At 33.5% G+C, this 26,079-nt stretch overlaps 3 protein-coding genes and 1 non-coding gene across 5 annotated transcripts; 2 read left to right on the plus strand and 2 right to left on the minus strand.

The window, feature by feature from the left end:
• Positions 1 to 1,395: 1,395 nt before the first annotated feature.
• On the plus strand, positions 1,396 to 4,466 carry LOC113856478 (probable serine/threonine-protein kinase PBL9). Its single transcript, XM_027488306.1, has 7 exons — positions 1,396 to 1,692; positions 1,803 to 1,910; positions 2,405 to 2,730; positions 2,994 to 3,129; positions 3,218 to 3,360; positions 3,463 to 3,586; positions 3,710 to 4,466. The coding sequence occupies exons 2-7, from the start codon at positions 1,859 to 1,861 to the stop codon at positions 4,150 to 4,152; spliced, it is 1,224 nt and encodes a 407-aa protein (XP_027344107.1). The 5' UTR covers positions 1,396 to 1,692; positions 1,803 to 1,858; the 3' UTR covers positions 4,153 to 4,466.
• A 1,554-nt stretch (positions 4,467 to 6,020) lies between these two features.
• On the minus strand, positions 6,021 to 6,171 carry LOC113856742. Its single transcript, XR_003502976.1, has one exon. It is a non-coding gene; the product is annotated as a U4 spliceosomal RNA (small nuclear RNA).
• Positions 6,172 to 10,048: 3,877 nt separating this feature from the next.
• On the minus strand, positions 10,049 to 10,441 carry LOC113855968 (flowering-promoting factor 1-like). Its single transcript, XM_027487596.1, has one exon. The coding sequence runs from the start codon at positions 10,439 to 10,441 to the stop codon at positions 10,049 to 10,051; it is 393 nt and encodes a 130-aa protein (XP_027343397.1).
• Positions 10,442 to 21,875: 11,434 nt separating this feature from the next.
• On the plus strand, positions 21,876 to 26,019 carry LOC113856165 (factor of DNA methylation 4). 2 transcript variants are annotated; one of them, XM_027487875.1, is made up of 7 exons: positions 21,876 to 22,221; positions 22,457 to 23,315; positions 23,521 to 23,702; positions 23,826 to 23,894; positions 23,993 to 24,277; positions 24,933 to 25,145; positions 25,425 to 26,019. In XM_027487875.1, exons 2-7 carry the CDS (start codon positions 22,457 to 22,459, stop codon positions 25,653 to 25,655), a joined length of 1,839 nt encoding a protein of 612 aa, XP_027343676.1. In that variant the 5' UTR covers positions 21,876 to 22,221; the 3' UTR covers positions 25,656 to 26,019. The 2 variants fall into 2 exon arrangements, with proteins under 2 accessions (XP_027343676.1, XP_027343678.1); XM_027487877.1 differs by lacking the exon at positions 21,876 to 22,221 and having other exon boundaries at positions 22,537 to 23,186.
• The last annotated feature ends 60 nt before the right edge of the window (positions 26,020 to 26,079 follow it).

Here is a 26,079-nt window from a genome sequence, read left to right on the forward strand (position 1 = left end):
CTATATTTGTTATTGATTATTGCATGCAATTAATCTATAATGAAACATCATGAGCACTCAAGAAATGAACCAACAACATGACAATTCTTTTTTATCTGGTGAATAAATTTCATTCAGACTAATGCCTTACCAAATTAATGAATTGCCTATTGGCAACTAAGGTTTGAACTCCGAACAAACAACCATAGAAGATTATTTATTTATTGCATTAACAATAACAAAATACTAACATTGTTGCACTCACTTTTTTTGGAGGCCAAACGTATAATCCATAATTCAGATAGTCAAGAACAACTGAAAAATGTTATGGAAAATAAGGGTTTCACAAGAGTGTTTGAGTCAAAAATTTTCCTTTTTGAATCTTCTTTTTAAAAGTAGAAGCTTTTTTAATTATTTTTATGAAAGAACTATTTAAAACGTAAAAGGCTAAGAGGCCTACGGTCCCACAATTACTGTGTAAAAGTTGAAAATAAATTATCTCATATTAAACTTACACACAATGTTATCGTATGAAAATCTTATATTTGCTTTTCTCTTTAAATGCATTAATTTATAGGGAGACACAAAAATTAAAGTTTCCAAATAAAAATGATGTAAACATGACAACATGATGAGAGGCCAAAGGTTGTATCCAAATGGTGAGCATGATTTACATACAACTTGCAATCTCGCTGGACCCTCTTCATGAATATGCACGTGATGATGCTTACGCGAGTTATGAAATACAGGATGTCAATCATCTGTTTATAATTGCACCAGCAGTTTCAATTTTCAGGTTCCAAAATTTTAAATTCATTTTAGTTTTTATTAAACATTTTTTGAAATATAAACACTAAAATAATATAATTCACGATTACAATATTAATATCACAATTAATCTTGTACGTGTATCTTCAAATTAAACATACATTTTAGCAAAGACTAAAGACATGCTAAATTTTTCTATATTTCAACGATGATGGCAAAAGAAGAATGTTTGGGCATGCATATATTAAATAAATTAGTGAAGGGACATTATTCCCTTGATTACAACATGAGACTATGAGAGGGAATCCCTGTTATTATATTATTATTATGGTTATCATTATTAACATTGAGGTTCTTCTTGCAACAAACAGTGTGACATTGATCTAAAATTTAGAAAATGGCGAGGAAGTTAAGGATTTGGGAATAAGAAAATATTGGCGTATTCATAGTCTTGGGTGCCCTCGTGCAAGTATCGTACGGTCAATAGTTGAAGCCGAAATTGGACAGATACATAGGTACGAGACAAGACAGGGAATAAGGTATGATTTATAAATAATATTTAAATAATGTTAATTATTATTTATTAATTATCGCTAAGAAGTGCATAGAAAAAAGTATATGTATGAATGTGAGGAGAAGCAGCAGCGCAAAACATAACAAACAAAAACCTTTTGTCTCTGTCTCTCTCTGTTTGTGTAACTTTGAGAGAGAGAGAGAGAGAAGCGCTTAGGTGGAGCATAAAGATTAAGATTGAATAAGAGAGGGTCCATACTCCATTGAAGCATACCATTCCCATACCTGAATTCCTCTGTTTTAGTCACCGCGCCCACCTTCTTCCTTCTTTTCTCTTTCTATTCGCTAATTCCATTCATTCTTCTACTCATACCAATGTAAACCTCTCTCTCTCTGTTTTTCTGAGTCAGGTTCAGTGCAAAGTGCAAACAGGTTCTTCGCGTTTTCCTTCTTCAATCTCCCTTCTTTCTAATATCAAGTCCTTCCTTTTTTACTTTCCTTTTCTTCCTCTGTACTCAATTCAAGTTTCCTGGTTTGTGCAGTTGTGTTAGATCTTGCGTGCTCTGTTTTTTGTGATCGTGATCTGTAGGCAACGAGAATGGGAGTTTGTTTGAGCGCCCAAATAAAAGCTGAAAGCCCATACAACACTGGTATCTTCCATAATTTCTTCCTCTTTAATTCGATCTTTCCCATTCACTTCAGTTGCTTTCCTGTTTATTGCTTCTGGGAATTCTCACTTTCCTTTTGTTTCCTCCAAGTTCGACACTTTCCTTTTCCCCCTTTTGTTTTTGAAAGACCCCAGGAAGAATTTTTATTTGCTAAAATGGATTTGAGCTTCGTTCCCTTCTCTTCCAATTTTTTAATTACAATTTGTTCTGCAGGTTATGTTTAGTTATTCGGGCACAAATGTGAAATAAATTTGGGTGACTCTGACTTCTCGGTTTCATTGTCTTAACAGTTCTTTTAACCTATTTTAAAGTTGATCTATCTCCTTCCAAGATTTTGACAAGTGCTCCTTTAGTAATGTTTTCTCCTTGAATGTGATCATTTGCATTGTATAAACAATTAAACATGATTGAAGATTCATTTAAATATTACATTTGATGCTTAATTGTAATGGATGTGATTTGGTTTGGTTTGGCAGGGTTCAATTCAAAGTGTGTGAGTAGTGATGGAAATGATCTTGGGAGCACAAACAGTAAAGTTTCAGTAGTGTCGGTGCCTCAAACTCCTAGGAGTGAGGGTGAGATCTTGCAGTCATCTAATTTGAAGAGCTTTACTTTAGCAGAACTTAAGACAGCCACTAGAAATTTTCGTCCAGACAGTGTGTTAGGAGAGGGTGGTTTTGGATCAGTTTTTAAAGGGTGGATTGATGAGAATTCATTGGCTGCTGCTAAACCTGGCACTGGCATTGTTATTGCTGTAAAAAGACTTAATCAAGATGGCGTCCAGGGTCACAGGGAGTGGTTGGTGAGTTTAATCTAATACTTTGTTAATATTCCATAGTAATTAAGAAACAACCCTGCCTCTCTTACATAGTAAACAAAATGCATGGTTAATGATTTAAGAAGCAAGCAAGTGTCAAGTTGCCTTATCTAGTCCTTGTTCTCCTAACTACACTGATGATGTTGTAGTTTACAACTCAGTCTTACAGTTACATATGGTTGGAAATAGGGGTTTATTTTAGGTGGTACAATATGCTTGCCTAACTGTGTTTCTGCTTTATCTTTTAGGCTGAAGTCAACTACCTTGGACAGCTTTCTCATCCTCATCTAGTGAGATTGATTGGTTATTGCCTTGAAGATGAACACCGCCTTCTGGTCTATGAATTTATGCCTCGTGGAAGCTTGGAAAACCATTTGTTCAGGAGTGAGTTTTCTTTCTATCCCATCTTTGCACATAGTTTTATGCCTTGTGGAAGTCTGTTTAACGCTGGCAACATATATCATTGAAACAGGAGGCTCATATTTCCAACCTCTTTCTTGGAGCCTCCGCTTGAAGGTTGCTCTTGATGCTGCCAAAGGGCTTGCATTTTTGCACAGTACTGAAACAAAAGTGATATATCGAGACTTTAAGAGTTCAAATGTCTTGCTGGATTCAGTATGTACACTTTCATTCAGTATATAACGAAAGAAATAGGTGTAATGAAGTAGAAATCATTTGGATAGCAGATCTGAAATGTACTTTTTGTTTTGATCACAGAAATATAATGCAAAGCTTTCTGATTTTGGGCTGGCAAAGGATGGACCTACAGGTGACAAAAGTCATGTATCCACCAGGGTAATAGGAACCTACGGATATGCAGCTCCTGAGTATCTAGCCACAGGTATTGTTGGGTTTATGTTACTGAACCATTTATGTTTCATGTTTTTCCTTTCATGAGATTGTTAAGTTATTCTAGATTCAATTTAATAGCCTTTTAGTTTATGACTAAACATTGTTACTGTAGGTCATCTTACTGCAAGGAGTGATGTCTATAGTTTTGGAGTTGTGCTGCTAGAATTGTTATCTGGCAAGCGTGCTGTTGATAAGAATAGACCATCTGGACAACACAATTTGGTGGAATGGGCTAAACCCTACCTGGCTAACAAACGTAAGCTTTTTCGCGTGTTGGACAGCCGTCTCGAAGGACAGTATTCAACAGATGATGCCTCCAAGGTAGCCACACTTGCTTTGAGGTGCCTATCAACAGAACCCAAGTTCAGGCCAAACATGAATGAAGTGTTTAGAACATTGGAACAGTTACAAGTTCCTACTGTACATAATAGAGGCAATCAAAATCCTTCTGTCAATGGATCTCGTCCTCGTAGGAGAAGTGCTGATGATATTAACCGTATGAAGACAACTCCCACAGCATATCCCCGGCCCTCTGCATCCCCTCTCTATACTTGATGACGTTGCAATTAGGAAACACAATGCATCTTTTGCTAGTGATCTCGTCCATGAACTCAATCACCTGTGTAGCTAGCTAATGGAATGTACATATCATATTTCACCTAATATATTCAGTGCCAAACTTCTCTCTTGGAGATTGCTAATGTCAACGAATTAATATTGCACCTACTCTGAGTTGTGTCAATGTGCTTGTAACTAATAAACTAGATGAGAAGGCATGTACTTATGTATGATACCTCTGGTTAGTTCATTTTTGTTCTACTCTATATTGAGATCGTGTGGCTTACTAGTCTATTTTGTAAAACTTAGTTGCCATATGTGGCTTCCCCACATCGAACATACGAAATATATTTATTAAAGGCTTCTGCTCTATTCTATACATGTTAGGATTCTTTCACGATTTGTTGCAATTCTGGCTACAAAGAAAAGGTGTGGAAATATTGGAATATGTTATAATTAACATGATATAAAATTTATTGATAGGTTGACAATCAATAATGAAACAGTTTGGTCTGAAACAATTAGTTGTAGCTTTTAGGCAGCCGTTAAAGGTTCACTTGCTAAAGAAAAGAAAAGAAAAAACACTTATTTTATGACGCAATTCCATTTGAAAAATCATAGTTACGGAAGATTTTTCCTTCATGAATGTAGTTTACTAGTGTTTCGGTACAGTAATGGACGGCAAAGCTTTTGTCTCCTCAATCTTCTTCGTCCTCAAGTGGAGAATCCTGACCCACTAGGTAAGTGAAGAAGATAATGTTGCAGAATGTTTGAATTTTGAAGAATACTCCACCTATTTCTCTCTGTTATGTATTAATGTGAATTCCTTTGGTTGGGATTATTCTCTTTTCGATTGCCATTTGATAACGAAAATGTCAAACTCGTACTTGATTGTAAATGATTGATTCCATTTTATGGGGAGGAATCTTGACTTGCTCCAACCGCGAAGCCACTAGGACAATCGTTGTGACTAATTTTTTCAACAATTGTTTTAAAGGCAATGTACGAACGAGAAAGAGAGGGAGAAGCTAATAGGAAAACATGCAATAGAAAAAGAGGGAAATGGAAAGTTTAGTCAAATTTACTTTATTTGACGAGTGAATAAAGTAAGAGTAATAATGAACATAATTTTTATTAAAATGCAATTTTACTTGTAAAACAATTATAAATTGAAATTATTTTTTTCCTAGCAATTAATTTTAAACTTACAGAAATACAATTAGTTTTATTAAACATAGAATTAACCGTAAACCGATCACAAGCCTTCAACAACTTTTAACTCCCACGCTTTCCTCAGGTCAATACTGTTCTCTTTTCTTTTTGGGTCGAGGTTCTCTGCTTTTTTTGTTCTAATGTCAATACTGTTCTCTACTCAACCAGTTTTGTACGTTTTGGATGGGCCTTGTAGCTTATCTATGTATATTGCCTCCGTTTAAAAAAAATAAAGTTTATAAAAATAACTTAATTCCCAAATATCTTTTAAATTACTTTAATATTTCTTTTATAATCTATTAAAATAAACTCTTTTCAACCTATGTGAATAAATTTCATAATTTAGTAAACTCCGTCCCAAATCTTTAACTTCAAAAGTCCCACTTCGTGCCTCAAAGATGAATTTTGACTTTTGTACATGTTTAAATAATTTTTTTAAAATAACATTCTATATAAAATAGCATGTACTGTAAAATTATTGCAATCGTCTTAAATTTCATCAATTGCATTTAAAAAAATACAAATATCGATCTCACTTATCATTTCTTTTTTATTTATCTTTTCAAACATTTACTGTCAAAGACAGCTTATTACTTTAATTGCCAACCTAACTACTGAAGGAATAAAAAAAATTAAGGAACTAAGAATTGCAGGGCTTTACCCAAAAGGGAGCCCTTCCAGAAATTCTCGAAGGCCTGGGCCAAACCCAGGCCTAAGAGGGGGTTTGGAAATAGTTTTCAACCAGCAATAGACGCGCCTCGGTTAGAACCTCACTAGCTGCGTCATTGCCCCAAGCGCAAAGATACTTGCCCCATCCTCTGACACGTTCTTTTATACAATCTTCCTCCAGTTTCATTTGGTATTTTGGACAATGTGGGACTTCGACACTGCTCAAACATAATCAGCTTGGTACCTTGTGAAGCAGGATGAAAACTTTTTCACACCGCGGGATTGTGCAGACTTCGAGTCGAACTGTAATATTCGAGGATGAAAGCGATGGATCTGAATGAAATCAAACTCTACATAAACTTCCAATTACCAAAATCCTAAGCAGGAAATAACTCATCTCTGCGGGCACATAGCTCCCCAGCTTATCGTTCCAGGTTCAGGGTCCTCTCGAGTCCAGTAGTCCAGCCCCAACAGTTTGATGGATGTAATTATGGTACAGTCTCGTTAATAATGTTTCCAAGATACTCAAACCACGATCATTTTAGGACCGCACTTTTGACAGCTTCCTGAGACCCTCGTTTGCTAGGAATGCAAACTTTTGAACCCATATAATGCACAACACTGACCCTCAAGACTTGGGCCAACATGAAACATCATAGGATTAGAAATGACCTCATTAAAGAACAACACCAAAGCTCCGTTTAACTAGGAACTTACTCTGGTGCAGCATATATAACCCATGCTACCAACAGCTGTGAACACGAAATAGACTTTCACTATGCTTGTTGGCAAAATACTAGCCACAAACAAAACAAAAGGCTAACATCCGACCATTGTCATGACCGCATTTCCTTGTAATTTGACTCTTAAAGCAATAAAAAAGACCAAGTTTGTGTTTGGAAACTAAAAAAAAAACTTGAAAGCGTGTAAGTTATACTACAAACAAGCTGGTAGCAGCAAATTAATTTTTCTAACATTTATCATGCTACGTTGTCAAAATTCCACCGAAGACGTCGTTAAAAGTAGTATCTACACCAAAGTTTTCTTACTAATGTTAAAACAAGGTCAAATTCTCCCTGCCTACCACGTCCAAGATCAGAAAGCAACCATTGAAGCACTTATCCAGTAATGTGTTAGTTCCGCCGGTAACCAAATAACCATGAAATATAAGCATTTTATTTTTTATAAATGTTATTATTAAAAAGAAATAAATAGAATAAATTAAGAATAATACACTTGGTGAAAGAAAATTGATATATGTAACAAGTAAAATGATGCAATAAAAAAATATAAAATAGATAACGATGTTTTTACAATGTTTATAAATCAAAATTTAAAGGAGTAATCACGGGCAAAAGAATCGGTTTATTTATGAATTTATACTCGATAGTTTCAATGAGATAGCATTTTACCTGGGATAGAAATTGAACATACTCTTTGACTGGATCCTATAATTTAGACTTTTTAAAATGATTTGTACTATTTAAATAATAAATTTAATTTAAAGTTTTAAAAATTTAATTAATTAAATAAATTAAATTTAAACTTAAAAAATTATAAAATTTATTAAAATAATCTATTTAAAATTTATAATAATATATTAGATAATTTAATTTTATATAAAAATTATAATATTATATTAAATAATTAAATTTTAAAATAAATAATATTTTAATTTAAAAATCTTACCACTTTTCGTCATACTTAAAGAATATCCTTATCAGTTTCTCTTGAAAGAGAATTATTTTTTTATTACTTTTATTTAGTTTATATAACATTGATTTATATTTGTATTATTTTAATTACGTTTATTGTTCGTTTATCTTATTTATTATTTTTTATATTTATTTATGTTATATGTAAATTTTTTATTATTTTTAAATTAATAAAATGTCTTTTTCAATAGAAAGAAATAAAAAATTTATTTGAAGACTTTAATACAAAATACAACATTAAAAAAAATAAAAATATTGTTTAATAAAAAAATAAATAATACATAAAATTATTAAATAAGTCGAATTTTTATATATATACTTCGGTAACTTATTTCCTTCCCTAATTGTACTTAAAAACTTTCCTTTGATTTCGCTCAGGTTTTAATTTGCTGGTTTCTTCTCATCCTCTTCAAGCAGGCATCGTCTAAATTGACTTGTAGCTAGAGCACAGACGAAAAGTTTGTTGGGCAACGACAAGTTCTTCCATTTCAAATATCTCACATTGCTTATTTATTGTTCTTCATACTTTTTTTATAAGTTAGTGGGAGGAAAAGAAAAATAAAGAAATTAAAATTATTCTCCTGCCTTTTTATTTTACTCTAAAATTAAGAAAAAGCCGGAAGGAAAATATTTTATCCAAAATTAAAAGATTTTGTAAGTCTAATTTAACATATAATTGTAAAGAAACATTCATTGTAACAAAGATCAATAAACTAATATTATTGTGTAAAAATCAATTTAAAGTCCAAAATTTTCTGAATTTTGAGTGGACACATAGCATGTTGGAGAGAATACATTACTACAGAAATAATATGTAACTTTTTAAAGTAGCGATTGAAACTGAGAAACAAGCAGAGACGGGAGCCGGAATCATTGGCAGTGACACTATCTTTGTATGGCTCACTTATGTCTAATCAGAAGGGGTATGATTCTCTACACTTTCTCTCTTTTGTACTCTGAATTGCAAATCTCTCTCATTCCCACTGTGCCATCAAACCCACAAAGTGTCTTCCCTTTATTATTATATATTATAAAAACGGGACCACTGAATATCGATGCTCACCGGCCAGTACAGTAGCAGATTGTTTGACCATATCACTCCGTAAATATCGTATTCATACCTAAATTTGTTTAATTTTACACAAAAAAGAAAATTCAAAGAAAAGAGCGAAAAACACGTGACAAACTCATTAATGAAATGAAAAAAAGATTAAAAAATTATAAAAAATATTATGCAATATGGTACGTAGAAAAACTATCGCTGCTCTCTTCTCTAGTAAGTCCTGGTTCGATGTCCTTCTCCCAGAACCTTAGCTAGCTCTATGACCATCTACGGCACACTAGAGTGGCTAGCCTTTATAGACCCAAAATGATGGGTCTCTGATACAAAGATATATAAGATAGTACAAAAGTACACTTATGTAGCAGCCTTGAAGTGGACAGCTACCAGCTTATCTATACCTTGCATCATCTAATTCAGCTTTTTACAACAGATCGCCAGATTTACCATCACCAATTAATCTCAAAGGAAAAGATGCGCATGGCCTAAGAATCCTCTTGTTACCCATAATTCCTTTAAACCACTCAACTACTCGCTTATTTACAGCCACGCCACTGGTTCATTTCCAACTCATCACTCGTAACTAGCTAGTTCCTTAGTTGGTCTCCGTCCGCCAGATAGACACGAGAAAAGTAGAAAATTATCGTACGTTAATTTGTTCCGTTCATTAATGAACACATTAGGGTTTTAACTATCTGCTGCATGCAATGTACAGTAACCATAATTAATACATAAACAAAAAAAGAGAATATTGAAGGGGCCAGCTACTGAACTGAACCTACCCACAAAACATTACTCAACAACGGAGCTGTCGTTTTCAATAAACAAAGCAAAAGAAAAAAATAATTATCAACATATATAGATATTTCTATAGATAGAGATAGATTCAAAATAAATAAAGCAGCAAGCAAATTGTGTACACACTAAATTAATTAATAGTGTAGAGTTTGGATATGCTTCCCGGTTATAGAGATCAACATTAGCTGTTCAACACATGCAACAGAACAAGCCCGAGCTTAATCGGCTACAATAATTCTACAAAATCATGTACCCATAAGGACCAAGTACATCATAGAACGAGACAAAGTAAAAACCAAGGAGGGGCGTGAAACAAAACAAGACGAAGAAAATGCATGATAAAGTAGGGTCGTGGAGGATGATAAGAAGGAAAAGGACATGGTGGAGCTAACTAGGAAGAAGGTGGGGTACAGAGAAAGAGAGGATGAGGGTTAGTGAGTTAGGCTTCTTGGAATCGCTTAGTGGGGTCACGAACTTGAAAGAAAGGGCGATTTTTAAGGACGATGTCGTACAAGTGAAAGTGTTTAAAGTTGGCAAAGTTTTTGGGGAGAGAGATGAGGTCGGAGGAGGTGTCGGAGCGATGGAACTGGATGAGGTCCGGGTGGTCAGAGTTACGGTAGCGAGTCCAGCCGAGTTCGGTGAGTCGCTGCTCAAGTTCAGTGTAGGAACGAATAACCTGGTTGCTTGGGAGATAGACCAAGACCCTTGGTCTTGCCCCGGGTGCGGTTGCTGTGCCAGGATAGGTTGGGTCTTTCTGCTCGAAGGATTCCCTTGTTGGGTTTGTTATTAGCCTTGCCACTCCATTCTTGTCAAAAACCCACACTCCTGACATTGCCCAAACACTCCCCTTTCTCTCTCAATCTATTGATATAATCTATCAGAGTCTTGTTCTTTGCATATGTGTGTCACACGTGAATTGTTTCTACCTTTCACTGGATGAATGATGATCATCTATGTGATTGTGTGTATTTAAACCAGACATAGAGTTTCATTTTCAACTTGACATTTAATTTTTGTTATAAAATCTAATAGACAAAACCAAAAATTAATAATCGTACATACGGTGTTCAAAGGATATGTAAATTGATGTATGAGCTGCCTAGACTTGCATAAATAATTGTTTGACTTTAGAGTAAGAAGAATGTGCTTCAAAATTGGGTAAAGTAAGAGATTATGAATTCGCGTTTATTAAATTCATGTTTTTTAACTAGCTTTTAGACATACAATATGCTGTATCCGATTGTGATTAATGAAAAGTGATAATCATACGCTGATAATAATAATCAAGGCTCATTTAATGGTTCGTGAAAGAAAATGGACTCAACTTTGAATGTCATAGCCGGAAAAATAAGATAAATTGTTGCAATGGTTTTTCAACGGTATTAATTCATTTGAATAAATACATCACACGAAAGAAATGCCTTTTTCATTTGTTTCAATATTTTGAATGTTATTCTTTTAACGAGTTTTTGAACATGTGCAAAATTGTACAGATAAATTTTAATAAATATATCACTTAATTATTTTATTATAACTTTTTAAAAAAAAATATTTTTTATTTTATTTTTATTAAGTAAATGATGTATTTATTAAAATTTATTCAGAATTGCACATTTTAGAAAAATTATTATTTTAAAACTTAAAACTTGAAAGAACAAAGGCCGCAAAGCATGAAGATGAAGCAGTTAAACGTTGCTTTATATGTGACAAAATGCCTCAGGAGTCCGTCATAAATAAAGCAGTTAAATTGAATTGTATTTTGTTTTTGCTACTGTTGTACGCATGCAGAATCACAATGTTCATTATTTAATTTTATTAGCATTATTGGGCCACACGTTTCCTCGCTACATGTTGGGTTGCATTAAAGCAAAAACGTGTTTATTGTTAACATAAAATTGAGTTCAAGTGAAGAAAAATATACATTTTAAATTAAGGTAAGAATTTTACATTAACTATTACATTTTTAATGACAAAAAATTTCAACATAAATAGTTTTATTTTTAATTAAAGGTGCTTCTCGGAGTTGCACTTTAAAGAAAAATACAGAAAAATGCAAATGTTTTATTCTTTAAATCAAATTAGATAAATAAATAAAATATTAACACATAAATTTTATATTAATTCTTTATTATAATTTTTATGTCAAAATTTTATAAAATTAGATCATGTTAATAAAAAATTTATTTTTTATCCGTCTTCCTCTAAAATTTAACTTCTAAAAACATCCTAAGTTTTTTTTTATTTTTTTAAATTAAAATTACCACCATTAATTACTTTAGATTTAAATATCTTATACATGTTTACATTGTATCAAGATTCTCATGAATGTAGTCAATAGACGTCTAACACTAATTATGCCTAGATTCACAGATCCTAAGTGTGATAGAACAGAGCGTGAGGTTAAAAATAATCACTTCCGTTGAAATTCAGTAACTTGTCTAACAAAGAGGGTCGTAATAAAACAGTTGAATCAAAAGAAAATGGCTATTGGATCACTTATTTTATTATTATATTTTTCATTTTAAAAGAAGCAGCAGCAGCATGGCCAGTTTTCAAAGTGGTCCATGATAGAATTAGTGATTAATAACCAGTGACTATATTTAAATAAACAAATAAATAAACAAACAAAGTTAGCGTTGTTGCCTTACTCTCCCCAAGTAGTAATTGTGATTCACAGAATCTTTAGGGCGAATCAAGTTACAGAAATTATATTTTCGACTTGGTCTAAAAAATCGATGACCCTATATAAACTGAAATATAGGGCCACATGATTAAATACATACTCACATCACTTGCTGCTGAATCAACGGAAGCTGAAAATGTTTTTCAAAACTACACTGTTTGATCTTATTTTCAGCTTCAAAACTATTCAACAGTGTTATTTATTGCCAAAGAAAAACAAACATAACAATAGTTTTAGGATTTCAGCACAACACGGGGTTCAAATATATATTACTTTTCTGGCTTTCTTGGCATGTGGACACCGTACATCCACGGTTTTGGCGTGTTTCACCCGAGGCTGGTATGGGATTCAAGCAACACAAGCGCTACTGCTCGCGGTCCTTACCACATGAGAAGAAAGCATCGTGTGGGATACAGTTTCTTTGAAGAATATGTGCAGTAGACACTCTAATACATATTAATATATAAAAATGTTTTTCTCTTTATCCTTTTCTATTATATTGATTATTTTGGCTTTTTTATTTAATTAATATATTTTAAAAAACAAATTCCTAAAATATTATTTTTTTTAAACTAATTCTCTGTTTGGACTTTTTTTTTTACCATGTCACAGGTAATATCGGCCATGTACCGACGATAGTCTTTTTTTTATAATTTTTTATTTCTCTATCGCCCACATACGTCCGATACTAAAGCATAATCTGACATATGGATATTTAAAACTGCAGAAAAAATAAAAAGAAAAAACAAATATTAGTATCGGAGATAAAAGAACGATAAGTATTATTTTAATATTTTTTTAGAGTTTATCGCTCATTTGTGGGCGATACTAGTGGACGTTTTGACACGTGGCGAGTATCGGACTCTTTGCGACGATAGTGGTGTCGGTGGTCAACTAGCGTCAGCTCTATCGTTTTGACTGGGGCGATACTACTAATGTGCTGACACGTGGCACAATGTATCCTTTTATCCATCGGATATTACCCAATTTTACTTGGTATATATAGACGAAGGAAGTTTCAAAAATTCAATTTGGATTGCAGGAGCGAGCGAAGAACATCGAGGTTAGTATATGTTATTATTAATTTTATATTTTTGTATTAATAGTGTAAATTTAGTATAAAATTAAAATTAATTTGTTTATTTATTGAAAATTAGTAAAATAAACGAAGGATTTAAATAAAATTAATATAATATATATGTAAGTTTATTGATAAGTATGTATTTATAATTTATTATAATAGGTTTATGGAAGAAAATAAGAAAAAATTTGTAGTGATAAACATGTAAAGCTGTTAGGAGATTATTCACGCACTAGCTATGTAGTGGCTGACTGCTAATAATTTAATATATATAATTAAAATGAAAGTGGTAATTAATAGGTATCCAAATCTGATTAAAACATAGAATTGAACAAGCTAGTGTATGATATTTTACATAGAATTGAAATATGAATGGGGTCATTTGTTATTAACAATTACATAAATAAATGTGTTTTAATTGAGTAGTATAATTTGTTGATGCAGGATGACTGATTTTGTGATAATTGTATATTGGAACGGTCGAATATTTTCAAGTAATGAAGGTGTTACGTTTGAAGGAAATAATAAAATGATAAAGATTGCACGTGGAATAAGTTTGGAGACATTGAAGAGAAAGATTCATGCAAAATTGAAATTGTCTAGTAGTCAGATTATATCTAGATTGATTTCACGATTTTTAATAGACCCGATTGTTAGACAATACACAATTATGGATATATGTGATAATGAAGATATTGATTGCATGTTAAGTGCTTTTCTTCAACAAAATCAGCGAAGTGCAATTGAAGTATATGCAGATATTGCGTCTGGTGAGAGTTCTTGTATTCAGTCACAAGGTGTGGACTTAAATTTATCAGGTTCACGTGATAACATGTCTGAGGCAGATGAACCCCTATTTTTATCAGGTGTTGTAATTTTATATTATGGGATAAAAATATATCAAGTTAATTTTATTGTAAGTATGTTTACCTAACATAACATGTCATGGTTGTGTAGAATGTGAATATGAGAATGAAGATGATGATGACAATGAACTTGAATGGGGGATCCTGAAGAAACTTCATCTGAATCTGATATGGATGATGGAATTCGTAGTAGCTTGAATATAAGTGATAATGCTGGAGTTGAAGGTATTAAGTACATTAAGTTGTCATAAAATACGTTTCAATAATAATGTAAATTAAATCGATTATGTTGTAATATGCAGGGTTGGTTGAAACTCCTTTTTAGAACTCTACTCCACATTATACCTATATTAACTGGGAACATGCTGATGATGAATTGGAAAATGTAGATGTTGATCCTGATCAACCATGGAAGGAGGGTGATGCATTATTTGTTAGGCAAATATTTGAGTGTAAAGAAGATGTTAAAATGGCAATTAAAAGCTTCGCATTGAAAACACATCAAAGTTATATTGTGGTAGAATCAAAACCAACAAAATTTCATGTGAAATGCCCAAACTATAGTACAGGATGTCTTTGGAGGGTTAGAGCAAATTTGGGCAAAATCTTAACAAGTGGAAAATCACAAGGTGTGGTGGTCCACATACGTGTGTTCATGCAATGATGTCTCTTGACCACAAAAAATTGGATTCAAACTTCATTTGCAGTTGCGTTCTTGGTACGTTGCACTAATTTTATTACAATATGTTTAATGGTCTATATATTACTGAAGAAGATTATACATAATGATATTGTTATTTGTAGGTATGGTAAAAGAACAACCATTGGTGCCCATCACATTAATCCAAGAAAGAATTAGTGGTCAATTTGGCTATCAAGTTTCATACAAGAAAGCATGGAAGGCAAAACAAAAAGCTTTAGTAAAAGTTTTTGGTGATTGGGATGAATCGTATGCCACATTGCCAAGATGGTTGGAGTACATGCAATTACATTCATCTGGGTCAATATACAAAATTGAAACCAATGACTATGTGAGGGGTCACCAAGTGGATAACAGATATAGAGTGTTTCATCGATTATTTTGGTCATTCAAACAATGCATAACTGCTTTCAACTTTTGCAAACCCTTAATACAAGTAGATGGTACTTTCTTGTATGGTAAATACCGTCAAACTTTGCTGATTGCAACCGCACAAGATGGAAATAACTGTGTCCTTCGAATTGCCTTTGCCATTGTGGATGGGAAAACTTTGTCAGCATGGGAATGATTTTTGGCTTTGATCCGTCTTCATGTCACTAGAAGGGCAGGTATTTGTTTAATCTCTGATATACATCAAAGTATTAAAAGTGCTATTTCTAATCCACATCTTGGGTGGCAACCACCAAACGCGTATCATGTGTATTGCATTCGTCACATAGCAAACAATTTTAATTAGCGATTCAAGAATACAGAGTTGAAGAAAGGATTAATCAAATTAGGTACGAATGTTGCTTTGGATTCACTACAAATATTATCCAGTCATTGTTATATTGATTCATTTTTCTTATAGGATATGAAACATGCAAGCAAAGATTTGAAGAAAAACTTGAACAGTTTTGTAATGAGTCACAGGACATTACAAGGTGGATTAACTGCATCTCCAAAGAAAAATGGTCTTTGACTTATGATCAAGAAGGAAGACGTTATGGACATATGACTACGAATTTATCTGACGCTGTGAATAAAATTTTAAAAAGAGCACGAAATTTGCTAGTAACAGCATTAGTCAAATGTACATATGCATGGTTAGTAGAGTATTTTGTGAAACGTGGTGAGGAAGCAACAACAGAGCTTAAAAATGGAAGTAGATATTGTCGTAAGTTAATGCAACAAATGGAGAAAAATCAGCAGGAAGCTTCTTCCCATCAAGTTCGACGATATGACATACAAAGAATAAAGTTTGAAGTAGAAGAGGCTTTTAATCCTATCATACAACGCGGTGGTAACAAGTGGACTGTGATTTTATCCAATAGATTTTGTGAATGTGGAAAGTTTCAGGCGTATCACCACCCCTGCTCACATGTCATAGCTGCTTGTACATTTGTGAGTATTGATTATTGGCAATGGGTTGATCCTGTTTATTCTGTGCAATCAGTTGTTGATGCATACTCATCTGACTGGACGCCACTTGGAAATGACAATAATATTTTGACTTCAAATGAATGGAAGCTAGTACCAGACGAGCAAAGATCAAGGGGAAGAGGTCGACCAAAATCAACACGTATTAGGAATGAAATGGATTGGATGAAGTCTCAACCACGTCAACAATGTCGTCTATGTAAACAAACTGGTCACAACCAACACCATTGTCCTAGGCATAATCAACCTACATGACAGTTTAGCCGTATTGTTAATGTATTACTATTATTTTTGTATTTTGTTACGTTTTCAGCTTAAGTATTGTAACACTTGTTAACTATTGTTAATGATATTAGTCTTTTGTTACGTTATGCTCACAAGTTGGTAATACGAATGAACATGGATATATTAATAAAGTTTCATCAAAGCATCGCATAGTCATAATACAGAATAACCAAAGATATAAATAGAATGCTAATATCACTCTTGTCTGCCCTGGTCGTCATGGTCATCATGTGGTGTGAGGATGCAATGACGAGGTCGATCTCTGGCCTCCCTATAAGGGTTACGTCTGATATCATGCTGGATAGGAGCTGCAACTGTTCTAAATTGGGCATTTAGATCAATGCCTTGATCCCGCAAAGAAACCTAGAAGGCTCTCCTACTGACCCAATAACTGAACCTGGAGCGGAGGTTGTGAATAGTAACGGATCATACGGAGGTGGGGTCATAAAATGATAAAAGTCAATAACATAGTCTTCTGCATTACTTAATGAAGATGTAGAATGTGTGGTAGGTTGTGATGAATGAAAGTAAGAAGCCTGTGTAGACTGAGATGGAATGAAAGGCATCTGTGACGGGACAAAATACACACCATCTTGTCTAACTGGCAAAGGCGGTATAGACCATGTCGCAGCTTGCACCTGCCTCCTCCGTCGATGCAAACCTCGCCCTTCTTTGCGTCCCTCAGGCTGTCCAATATCAACTTGTGGCTCCTCAGTGTGTCCACTTTGGACAGGTGGCTCAACTCCTTGTGACGGTTCTAAGATCCGAGCTTGTTCACTCTGTAAAGACAACATGGTCTCAGCTAATGATCGCAGCTCATCAAAAGTGAATGACTGTTGGCCATCAGTAGCCAAGTAGTATGCTCTCTCATGTGCATCTCCCTACACAAACATAAAATTATGGTTGGTTTACAAAATACAAGATAATTATAGGCACTGTTAAGTGGATATACATACCATTAATGAAAATACAGTTGCATCTCTCGTCATCCAACATCTAGTATGACGAGAATACCATCGCATGTACTCTGAATTTGAACTTAATAAGCCAATCTGTGGGTCGTTGCTGAAAACCCAATCCAAATGCCTCTCCCATAACGCTAACACATGTCTGAACTTATCATTCCAATTCTCTCCAGTCTTACCTCTGAGTGTGATGTCATGTAATGCATCAGGTTGATAAGGAAGTCGAGGAATGTGTTGCACCATCCCAAACTGACGCATTACACGATCTGGTTGGTGCCACTCACAAATCTGTATGCAAATAAGGGGCACCATTGACCTCCAAATCACCATCCCTTCTAAGCAAATTGGATGCAATGTAGAAAGTAATTGTTGACTATAAGGCTGCTATACGATCTGCACATTGAATAATGTTTAAAATTTAAAATTATTCTAAAAATAACAAATTCAACAAATAATGTTTAAAATTAAAATTAAAAGTCATACCTCATCACGCTTAAAACGATCAAGTTTATATCTATAAAATGCAACATCTTTCTCCCCTCTTCTAGGCACCCCATTTACTAACCACCTAAACACCACCAAAATTTATAACGTATAAATATACTCCAAAGTATTAATGAAAGTATGAAAAATAATTACGAAACTTATCATATAGTATTCATACCTGGCACCATAAGGAAGGTCATGTCATAAATGTGGAGGATTAGGGGGAGCCAAACATGGGAACCTATCTCACGCCCACATAACCAGTAATGGAGTCAAACCTCTAATGGCATGTCTATCAATGTTTGTTGCCATGCATAACTATCTGTACAAAAAATTGAGAGCTGTTACTCCCCAGCTATACTGCCCTGTGATGGCAAAATCCTCAAGCAACGGCAAGTAACGAACTGTCACCCTGCTGCTAGAGTGATCAGCTAGCATAAACCCTCCAATGAGTCTAAGAATATAGGCTCTATCAAATCTCATAAGCTGAACCTCGTCATGCTTATGCATGGCAATGTGACTGAAATGATGATCTAACCAACTAAGCTTCAAGCTACTCCCTACAAAAGCTTCCGGTGGTGGTCTAATACCTAGACTGTCCTCAACCATCTGCAACCAATTACCTCCGGTAGCTGTAAATACTGGAAGCCTATGAACCCGAAGACCTGTCTGGATGGCTATATCCTCAAGCGTTATTGTGCACTCTCCTGGTGGCATATGAAATGTATGAGTCTTAGGCCTCCATCTTTCAACCAATGCAGTGATCAAAGTTCTATCCAATGGAAAGTTAGCAAGGTGAGCAACTCCACCAAAGCCAGTCATCTCCAAATGAGGTACAATCTCTGCTGGAACACCGTCTATGCCAGTTGGTATGAATTGAGACTTCCTGACCTTCAACATTGGATGCTCTCGCCCATTCCAAATGTGTTCAGAGACATGTATACTTTGAAAACGCAATAAAGATGGATCCTCTGGCCCAAGATTAATTATCATACCTTGAGATGAAGATGAAGCCATCTAAATAAATAAAAATATATATTACTAATTAAATATTATTATAAATACATTAATATCATTATCAACACATTAAAAATAATTATTCATGTATACAATTTGTTAAACTACTACTAATACAATTTCTAAATTAAATTTAACAGAATATAAATAGAATATAAAATGAAAAAATATATAATCTCAATTATATAACCCTTTAAAGTTTTTTTCAAAATTGATAATAATATAACAGATCTAACACAATAATTATGTATTTTATTTTTATGTCTCACATAAAATATCAGTATACAAATTTCTATCATATCATATATCTATATATTAAATTTTAATGAAAAGTTTCAAATTAATAATTATGCATCAAGCCAATAACAGCAACATTTCATGTTACACTTATTATCTTTTATCAATAACTAATTGTGTATTTTAAAATTAATTTTAAATACACAACTGAATTTATATATTCTTCTTATTTTAACTATCATAACATTTATATTTTTTTTCGTAAACATAATATTACAACTAATAAAATGTCAAGGATTTTCAAACTTTTTACTTAATAACAATTTTATTTCTAAATCTAATTATCCTGTTATCTTATAAATATAACTAATTGTGTATTTTAAATTTAATATTTTATGATATAACTAAATTTTAATATTTCTTTATGTTTTTACTATGATAACGTTTATATTTTTTTTCCCTAAACATAATATTACAACTAATATAATATAATTTTTCATACTTTTTAGTTAATAATATATTTATCTTATTATCTTTATTAATATAACTAATTGTGTAATTTAATATTTTATGATTTAACTAGATTTATATATTTTTTATATTTTAATTATTATAACATTTATATTTTTTTTCTACAACATAATATTACAACTAATAACAAAATTACACTACTTATACATATATTTTTTAAATATCAACCAACATCTACATATAATCTTTTTCACCATAAATTAACAACTATATTAATTACAGTCAACAAAATAAAATTTATCTATAATTTACAGTTTAAAAAATACTAAAAATTATTTTCTATATATTATTTTTGCCTTATTTTACGGTTCCAGCCAAATGTACAATATTTTTCTATACTTACATTCACAATATTCATAATAAATAAAAAAAACATACTAAAAATCGAAAAAAAATTAGAAATAATACATCAAACTGTATTTTATCTATTCATCACTAACCTCAAATGCCGGCAAAAATTTCTATTCCACTTTACTACACGAAAATCCGAAAATTCAAATTCAAATCGATTATTCTTTTCTAAATGAAACTCAACAAAAATATTATCAATTAAATAAATTAATTCTTACCTTTCAATTTTTCACACAAAATTACAAATTAAAGCCTATTTCTTCACAAATTCTGCTCCAAATTACCTTGCGTTCCGACGTTAATGGAGAAAAATGACGAAGAGGAAGGGAAAGACGAAGGGAAGAAGCCGTGAGCGACGTCGGTTCCTGATATGCCATGTGGCAGCATCACAGACAATATCGCCACAGATGCGACGATAGCCTTGTCCCTGTGTCAGAGCCGATACACATACGATCTTGACACGTGTCAAACTTCATCCCCAACCGTCTATTTCAAATTGCTATCGTAAAAAATTGGGCGATACTAGTATTTGTTTTTATTTTTATTTTTTCAGCCGTTTTAAATATCCATGTGTTAGATTATGCCTTAGTATCAGACATATGTGGACGATAGAGTAATAAAAAATTATAAAAAAAAGACTATCGTCGGTACATGGCCGATATTACCTCTGGCAAAAAAAAAAAAGCTTAGACAAAGAATTAGTTTCAAAAAAATAATATTTTGGGAATTTATTTTTTAAAATGTATTAATTAAATAAAAAAGCCGATTATTTTATATATTATTTTAAAAAACATTTTCTACTACACTGTAAATAATTATACCACTAGAAACACAGTTTCTTTTCATATTTTCTCTTTATCCAAAACCTTGATTATGGATCTCTGGCTCTGGCGCCTTGCAAGCGGTAGCCGATGATCATCCTACTGGTACTGGCAAGGTCAGAGCTCCTTCCTTAACTAATGGCAATTGGCATTGTTTGCATTATTAAGCTTTTTGGATATTTGATTGTGGTTTGAACTTCGCATGGCGGATGATGGCGACTGCTGCCTACCACAATTTACATTTGTCAGTGCAATTCAATTGATGATTATGCGAGCTTTTTTTTAGAAATTATCAATTCTTAAATTGGTTGTTTTGATGTTTTAGAATGTTGTTTTTCAAATTAAAGTGTTATTGTGACAGCTTTTTAAGTGGTTAATTGTTGCATTAATCCTTAAAATTCTATCATAACATCAAGTTAATCTTGTTAAACTTTTTATTCCTCAATTAGTCGCGCAAAATTAGCAACTAGTCACCCAAATATATTTACAATGAAATTTTACAGAAGTCTAGTGAGACGAGCTGGGGAGATTTTATTTTTACAATAAAATAAGTAAATAAATTCATACATAAAGTTTTAGAAAAGAAAGAAAAGGTAATTTTCGTTTTAGTCAATTATTTAAAATTAAAAATTTAAATGTTTGTTTCAGAAATTAATAATTGTGAATTAATTTTATTATTCTTATTATAATAAAAAATATTATTTTAAAAGTAATTTATTTAAAAAACCTACTCATCGAAAATATAAAAACTCAAAGAAAAAAATAAAATACTTTTGAAAAATCTTGTAACGACATAATTTAAAATTCAAAGGCCTTTAGTCGTTAAATAGTTGAGGGAGTTTACCCTAAGAAGAGGATGGAATGTTCATGGAAAGTTGGAAACAAACAGGAGTCCTAGCGCGCACTGGCATAGCAGAAGATTTATTGTTATTCCAGCAACAAATTTGAACAGAAACCTCTATCTCTCACTCTCGCTTGCTCTTTCAATTCCATTTTCATAATGAAAACCTAATATTCCTGTGGTTGTGGACGAGCCAAGGGTAACAACTTTTCGGCTTCTGCAGTGTTTACCGTTTCTCCTCCGTTTAATTCCGCCCTCATACTTTGATCTTGAGCTTTGATCCTCGTCAAAACTTGTGACCGTCGTTGTTACTATTCTTCCAGCACAAGGTATTACACTACATGCTTTTTCTTTATTCGAAAACGGTTTCCTTGTTTAATTTTCTATTGTGTTATGTGTGCTTGGTTCAATGCGTGGTTTAACTCTATTTGAAAATACAATAACTTATTTTTATTGCCTTTCCAAGAAAGCTCATAACAAAACAATCGAGTTTTTGTATATATATTATGTATTTAAGCATTACCAAAAATGCATTGCAATTAATCGTAAATTTCTCGTTTGCAGATGTCTCGTCAATCAGAACGAACCCGTGAGTCTGACTTCAAATATTATGAACGCTTATATTATGAAGACTTGAAAAATGATTACTTTAAATTCAAAACCTCCAAGTCACTATATATGTGTCCCTTCTGCGAGGACAAGCGGGATTACTCCTTGAGCGAGCTTTTGAAACATGCATCACGATTTGTCAGGGATTCACAGGACGTGAGGATGAAAGATATAGCAAAGCACTCTGCTCTTCAGTTATACATTGAAAAGTATATCTATGTGAATGTTGGATCAGAGCCTGTTGCCAAAGATCAATTGCTTGTCTGGCCTTGTATGGGTGTTGTTGCAAACATTGCTACGGAATTCAAAGATGGAAGGTTTGTTGGAGAAAGTGGTACCAAACTGAAGGATGAGTTTACCCTGAAAGGATTTCATCCCTTGAGAGTTCATCCATTGTGGAATCGAAATGGACATTCAGGCTTTGCCATTGTGGAGTTCAACAAGGATTGGGAGGGTTTCACCAATGCAATGAACTTTGGAAGGAGCTTTGAAGTGCAACACTGTGGTAAGAAGGATTATTATAGTTCCACACGCCGAGGGGATAGACTGTATGGATGGGTGGCTCGTGATGATGACTACAACTCCAGAAGTAAAATAGGAGATCACCTTCGTAAAAATGGGGATTTGAAGACTGTTTCTGGAAAAGAAGCAGAGGACAGAAGGAAAACATCACTGCTTGTCTCAGGTTTAGCTAATACCTTGAAAACAAAGAATAAGAAGTTGGAACAGGTATGCAGCAAATATGATGATATTAATGTGTCCCTGAAAAGAGCGGTGGATGAGAAAGAGGAGATTATTAAGTCATTCAATGATGGTATGTTGGAGCTTGAAGTGAATTGTTTAAGTTCATTTTAGTTTCTTTCTTTTCTTTTTTTCATTGTAGCTTACTGTGTGTTTCCCTGAGTTGCAAGGTGAAAACTTCTGGTTTGCATTGTTATTATATCTTGTCATTTCATGTGTAGTTCATGTAATTTTGTGATCTTTCTTGGTAGCTTACTCTGTGTTTCACCTTTTTTTAGAAATTGAAGAGATGCAGCGAAGTGAACGTGCTCGATTGGAGAAAGTTTTTATGGATCATGAAAAAGCCAGATTGCATTTGCAAGCTCAGAGGAAGAAACTAGAGGAGCGAGAGAATGGTCTTCACAAACGTCAAACCCAAAATGAAAAGGAGAGAAAAAAATTATATCTTCAAAAGAAAAAAGTAATCTGTCTTGGCTGCTTAAGTTTATGTGTAGCTTTTTGTGTCAAATTCCACCAAGTAACGCTCCCCTTATTTAAATATTTGAAGACCGATGAACTTCATTTTTTCTCTTTCTGTTTTCAGAATGAGATGGCAATAATGGAGCAAAAAAAGGCTGATGAGAAAGTGATGCATTTGGCAGAAGAACAGGAGGCACAAATTTCATTTTCTTCTTTGTACTATACTTAATTTATTTGTGTTACGTGTATCTGTTAGGTTTGACTATGTCATTTTGTGGTTGAAAAATGCAGAAAGAAAAGGAGAAACTGCATAAAAAAATTCATGAACTACAAAGAAAACTTGATTCCAAACAAGCATTGGAATTGGAAATTGAACAATTGAAAGGAGCTCTGCAAGTAATGGAACACATGAAGGGAGATGATGAGGAAGAGAAAAAGAAAATGGATGCAATTAAATTGGATCTGCAGGATAAGGAGGAGGAATTGGAAGGAATGGAAGAACTTAATCAAACTCTCGTTGTCAAGGAGCGTAAAACCAATGATGAATTGCAAGATGCACGCAAGGCGTTAATACACGTATGTGTATCTTTCCATACATAAGTATGAATCTCTTTAATGTAATTATGTCATTAGGTCTTCAACTGAAAACCCTTCTCCAAGTAATCATTTTCAAAATTGAGAGACAAAGGGGGCTTTATATGTATAAATGATCTGGTAATATTCTGTAGAATGTATCGTTGTCTGCCTTTTTTTTAGTTGAAACACAACTGGTTTTATACTATTCTACTTGTTAACGTTCTAATCATCGAGTTGGAATCATATTCAGAACATGAAATTGGTGATTGGCAGCGATGACTGAAAGTCATCTGTTTGCATGTATTTGCAATACTCATGCTATACATGTGTTTTAACACTTGTTTCCATATTTGATAATTGCAGTTTTTCATTGGTACTGCCCTCTTCTGTTAATCATGTGGTTGCTCGATTCTTCTTTGTCAACGGCATTGATTTTAATTTAATCAGTTAGCATTTTGGGTTAAAAAAATGGTAGAATTTGATCAGATCTACAGGAGTCCAGATTTTCTCAAGTTATTTTGCCTTGTTGGCTTCATGCTGCCCTGTTGCTTAGGCTTCTAGCTAAATATGCTCCGTAGTTCAGCTAGCTTGTTTTGTTACTGTTGCGGTGATGGTTTTGTTTGTATTTTAAGTGATTTATTTTCTCTGTTCATAGCGGCTCGGGAAGACCAAGACACGGGCTTTTATTGGTGTGAAAAGAATGGGGGAGCTTGATGGAATGCCCTTTGTGAAAGCAGCTAAGGGAAAATTTTCTGATGATGAAGTGAATGTGAAAGCCGTGGAGTTGTGCTCGCAGTGGGAGGATTATCTTAGAGATCCAAGCTGGTTTCCATTTAGAGTTTTAACAGATAAAGAAGGGAATGCCAAGGTACGTTTTCAAATAGTTGTCCTTTTTTATACCAAGTAAATGATTCGTGTGGTTATTAAGTGCGGAAATCACCAGATTGCTTATCCAAGCTAAGTGATTCTTGAAAAATGCTATGTATCTTTTCATAGTAGTTATTACAAAGCTTGGTGTGCTGTAGATATTGTTTAAAGATCTATTGGCAAGCAAGGAGTTGGTCATCTATTCAGCACTTCGTTTGCACGTTTTTGTTCCCCGATGTTTCATGCATGGATCACAATCTTGCTTGTGTATGTTGGACAGGAAATTTTAGATGAAGAAGATGAAAAACTGCGAACCTTAAAAGATGAGTTTGGTGATGAGGTCTTTGGAGCAGTTACTACAGCTCTGATGGAGTTGAACGAGTACAACCCTAGTGGTAGATACCCATTACCGGAGCTCTGGAATTTTAAGGAAGGAAGGAAGGCTTTGTTGAAAGAGGGTGTTTCGCATTTAATGAAGCAATGGAAATTGTCAAAGCGAAGGAAAACTTGAGGCTTCATTTGGGTGGTTGGAATTTGACTGATCTCGAACTTAAATTTTACGTTCTTGTTCTAACAAAATTGGATTTGGTTCAAAATTATAGTGCCAAAGGTTGGTTATAGTTACATATAATACTGAGTACGGGAGTATTTCTCTCCATTTTAGGTTTGTAGCTTTGCAAAAGCAAATTGGTAACCAGAGTTATGTGCTGTATGCAGGAATAGAATATATTCTTTAACATGACAGCTATATTCTTAGTAGTTGGAAATGGGATCGGATCCAGTGCAATTCCGCACGAACTGCATCTTGCATTTAGGCAAAAATTTGACGAGAACTGCACTGAATCCAGATCCTTGGAAATGTTACTTTGTTCATTTGACAACATTTTTGCCCTGACTGCACATCTAGTTTTTCCAACCCACACATGCATGCACCC

Source organism: Abrus precatorius, unplaced genomic scaffold (assembly GCF_003935025.1).
Source record: "Abrus precatorius isolate BTA unplaced genomic scaffold, Abrus_2018 Scaffold11, whole genome shotgun sequence".
NCBI lineage: Eukaryota > Viridiplantae > Streptophyta > Magnoliopsida > Fabales > Fabaceae > Abrus > Abrus precatorius.

What these genes read in the sequence shown, in the direction of transcription:
- LOC113855968 (XM_027487596.1), bottom strand. Translation starts at nt 10,441, where the DNA reads ATGTCAGGAGTGTGGGTTTTTGACAAGAATGGAGTGGCAAGGCTAATA.
- LOC113856165 (XM_027487875.1), top strand. Translation starts at nt 22,457, where the DNA reads ATGTCTCGTCAATCAGAACGAACCCGTGAGTCTGACTTCAAATATTAT. An exon ending in ATTTGGCAGAAGAACAGGAG is followed by an intron (nt 23,895 to 23,992) that starts GCACAAATTTCA and finishes TGAAAAATGCAG; the next exon opens with AAAGAAAAGGAGAAACTGCA. An exon ending in CACGCAAGGCGTTAATACAC is followed by an intron (nt 24,278 to 24,932) that starts GTATGTGTATCT and finishes CTCTGTTCATAG; the next exon opens with CGGCTCGGGAAGACCAAGAC.
- LOC113856478 (XM_027488306.1), top strand. Translation starts at nt 1,859, where the DNA reads ATGGGAGTTTGTTTGAGCGCCCAAATAAAAGCTGAAAGCCCATACAAC. An exon ending in GGAAAACCATTTGTTCAGGA is followed by an intron (nt 3,130 to 3,217) that starts GTGAGTTTTCTT and finishes TCATTGAAACAG; the next exon opens with GAGGCTCATATTTCCAACCT. An exon ending in CAAATGTCTTGCTGGATTCA is followed by an intron (nt 3,361 to 3,462) that starts GTATGTACACTT and finishes TTTTGATCACAG; the next exon opens with AAATATAATGCAAAGCTTTC.